Source organism: Eimeria maxima, genomic scaffold, assembly GCF_000499605.1.
Source record: "Eimeria maxima Weybridge genomic scaffold, Emw_scaff696, whole genome shotgun sequence".
Classification (NCBI taxonomy): domain Eukaryota; phylum Apicomplexa; class Conoidasida; order Eucoccidiorida; family Eimeriidae; genus Eimeria; species Eimeria maxima.
This window is the reverse complement of record NW_013563947.1, coordinates 12,611-15,862: the sequence shown is the minus strand read 5'-3', so window position 1 is coordinate 15,862 and position 3,252 is coordinate 12,611. Positions and strand designations below refer to the sequence as shown.

Sequence of the window (3,252 nt, the reverse complement as noted above, 5' to 3'; positions counted from 1 at the left end):
GCCAGGAGGAATTGGTGAATAATCTGATGATAAAAGTGTAAAATAAATGAATAAATAAACAATAAATAGACGAATTTTAATTTATTTATTGTTTTTAAATAAAATAAATAAATTTAATTGCCGCTTTCCTCCTTTGCGCGACGTCGATGGGCGGATTCTTAATATAAATAAATTCAACTTCGCTCGAGCCACGCAGAAAAGAGGAACAAAGAAGGAAATGATAAAATTGAGGAGAAAAAAACTTTTTGCATTCAATCTAAAGGGGAAAAGTTCATTTTTAATTTACTTTTATTTAAATTATAATTTAATTATCTTATTTTATCCTTTTTTTCCTTTTTTAACCCAAGATCCGTGTTCCACGTCAACAACAGCAGCACCACAGAGCAGCTCTTCTTCACACAGCTGCGGTGTATGTACAGCAGGATGATTGTTGATGGTTCTTCCCCGGTCTTCTGGTTGCTGTTTTTTGGTGGAAATCCTCCACTATTAGACTTATTTATATCATTAAAAGTTGAAAATAATACATTTAATTGAATTTATTCATGAGGAAACAGAGAATATAATAAGCCATCATCATCATTCCTTCTTTTCTTTGGCGGTGTTTCTTTCCCGTCAATCAACAGTCCGCACACACCATTGTATCCTTCTTTCCTCATTTTTTGTTTTTAAGACTTTTTTCTTCTTTATTTTACAATTTTTGTCTTATTTTTTATGTTTTTAAGGCAAAAAGGAGTCAAATAATCAACCCTTTGCCATTTGCTTGCAATAATTGGCAAAGAAAGTGACTATATACATTTAATACCGTTAAAAATTCTTATTGATGACGACGCATGGATGAATAATTGAATACATATTTTTTGCATGTATATATATAAATAATACAGGAAAACACACACATTTAATAACTTAATTTATTCTCCTTTATTTCTTTTTCTTCTCTTTTTCTTTTTTTTTTTTTCTTCTTTTTCTTCTTTTTATACAAGAAGAAAATGAGCGACATTTCCGACTTCAGCGAATCTGAATTGGACAACCCTCCAACCCCGAAGGCCTCTGCTGCTCGTCCGAAGGCGAAAGCAGCCCCAACTAAGTCAGCTCCTGCAGCAGCAGCAGCAGCAGCAGCAGCAGCAGAAAGCAAGAAGAAGTCTCCAGATGAGGAAAAGGACTCAAAAAAAGACAAAAAAGACCAACAGCAGCAGTCTTCTTCTTCCCCCAAGAAGCAGCAACAACAACAGCAGCAACATAAGGCACCACCACGTAGCCAACGATCCCTAGAGAGAGCACAAGGTGTCCTCTCTCCTCCTGATTTTTTTATATCTAAGGTTATTCATGATAATGAATGTTTTACCCCTAGATTAGGACATAATGTATTAGAGGCAAAAGGTATTATATTTATATTTGGTGGAGAAAATGAGGAAAAAATCACCACTAAAGATCTTATTAAATTCGAACCTAATGCTAATAGGTATATTTATATTTATTTATTTTATTTATATTTATTTATTTTATTTATTTATTTTATTTATTTATTTTATTTATTTATTTATTTTATTTATTTATTTAGTTTGTTAATTAGTTAGGTATATAGTTCATGTTTATTAGAAGTTTGAACCTAATGCTAATAATAGGTGCGCATACACCGCAAATAATATGTTTATATTTATATATATATTCAATTAATTATTTATTTATTTTGTTGATTAAATAACGTATTTATTTATTTATTTATTTATTTATTTATTTATTTATTTTTCTTCTTTTTTTTTTCTGTGCAGCTTTGAGTTGGTGGAGACGAACGGTAAATCTCCATCACCTCGTCGTTGTTCATCAATGACATTATGGCGTGACCCTGATGCAGCAGCAGCAGCAGGAGGAGGAGGAGGAGCAGCAGGAGCAGGAGCAGCAGGAGCAGGAGGTTTATGTTTATTATTATTTGGAGGAATAGGAGAAGGAAATAAAGTATTAGCTGATCCATTTATATTTGATTTAAATAATAAATCATGGAGGGAGCTCGGGTGTACAGACACCCCAAGTCCTCGTCATTCCCATGCTGCGGTGTATTGGGAGCAACAGAACAAAGTATTTATATTTGGTGGACAAGATGAGGAAGGAGCACCTATTAAGGATGCGCATGTACTAGAAAAAGGTAACTCTTTTCTTCTTCTTCTTCTTCTTCTTCTTCTTCTTCTTCTCCTGCTGCTGCTGTTGCTGCTGTTGCTGCTGCTGTTGTTGTTGTTTCTTGTCTGTTTCTGTTTTTGCTGCTGTTGTGCTGTTGCTGTTGTTGCTGTGATTGTTCCTGTCCTCCTAATACTGCAGTATTGTTACCGTAATACATTCCCTAATAAATAAATAAATAAATAAATAAATAAATAAATAATATAAATATATTTTTTTTTTATTCAGGTGTATGGCATAAATTAGAGAGTGCTAGTGAGGATTTAGCTCCTAGTGGTCGTTGTGGTCATTCAGCATGTTTATGCGAATTAGATAAAAAAATATTTATTGTTATATTTGGTGGGGATATTTCTTGTAATGGTAAAGGAGAGAATGATTTATGGTTATATGATGTACAACATGATTCATGGGATATAATTGATCAATATGCAGGAGAACCACCATGTCCTAGATGGAAGTAAGTATCATTTATTATTCTTTTTTTTTTTCCTTTTTTTCTTATTATTTATTCATTATTTATATCTTATTTATTCTTTATTACCTTTCTTTCTTTATTATCTTTCAAATAAATACCTATAAGGGGGGGTATTATTTTCTACCTTATTCCTAATTATTAGGGTTTAGGGTTTAGGGTTTAGGGTTTAGGGTTTAGGGTTTAGGGTCTAGGGTTTGAGGGCTTTTTTTTCAGACATGCTGCCGCTTTCTTTGATAATCGTTTATGGATTATGGGTGGGACATACGCTGGCTGGTTTAAGAATTATGTCATGTCAGGTATAAACCCTAAACCCTAATAAACCCTAATAAACCCTAATAAACCCTAATAAACCCTAATAAACCCTAATAAACCCTTATAAACCCTTATAAACCCTAATAAACCCTAATAAACCCTAATAAACCCTAGTAAACCCTAATAAACCCTAGTAAACCCTAATAAACCCTAGTAAAACCTTATAAACCCTTATAAACCCTAATAAACCCTAATAAATCCCTTTTCTACTACCCCTTACCATAGAATTATAGATATATATATATATATATATATCCCTTTCCCTTTCTTCGAATATGCATTTATATTCTTCC

At 32.6% G+C, this 3,252-nt stretch overlaps 1 protein-coding gene across 1 annotated transcript in view; it reads left to right on the top strand.

Moving 5' to 3' along the window:
• Nucleotides 1-989: 989 nt before the first annotated feature.
• The window catches only part of EMWEY_00041180 (kelch motif domain-containing protein, putative), a gene marked incomplete at both ends in the record, with an annotated part of 3,527 nt that continues 1,264 nt past the window's right edge, over nucleotides 990-3,252 (top strand). Inside the window, 4 exons of the mRNA XM_013478818.1 lie at nucleotides 990-1,462; nucleotides 1,773-2,143; nucleotides 2,401-2,629; nucleotides 2,861-2,943. Coding sequence (XP_013334272.1) covers nucleotides 990-1,462; nucleotides 1,773-2,143; nucleotides 2,401-2,629; nucleotides 2,861-2,943 — 1,156 coding nt within the window. The remainder of the gene's footprint in view (nucleotides 1,463-1,772; nucleotides 2,144-2,400; nucleotides 2,630-2,860; nucleotides 2,944-3,252) is intronic.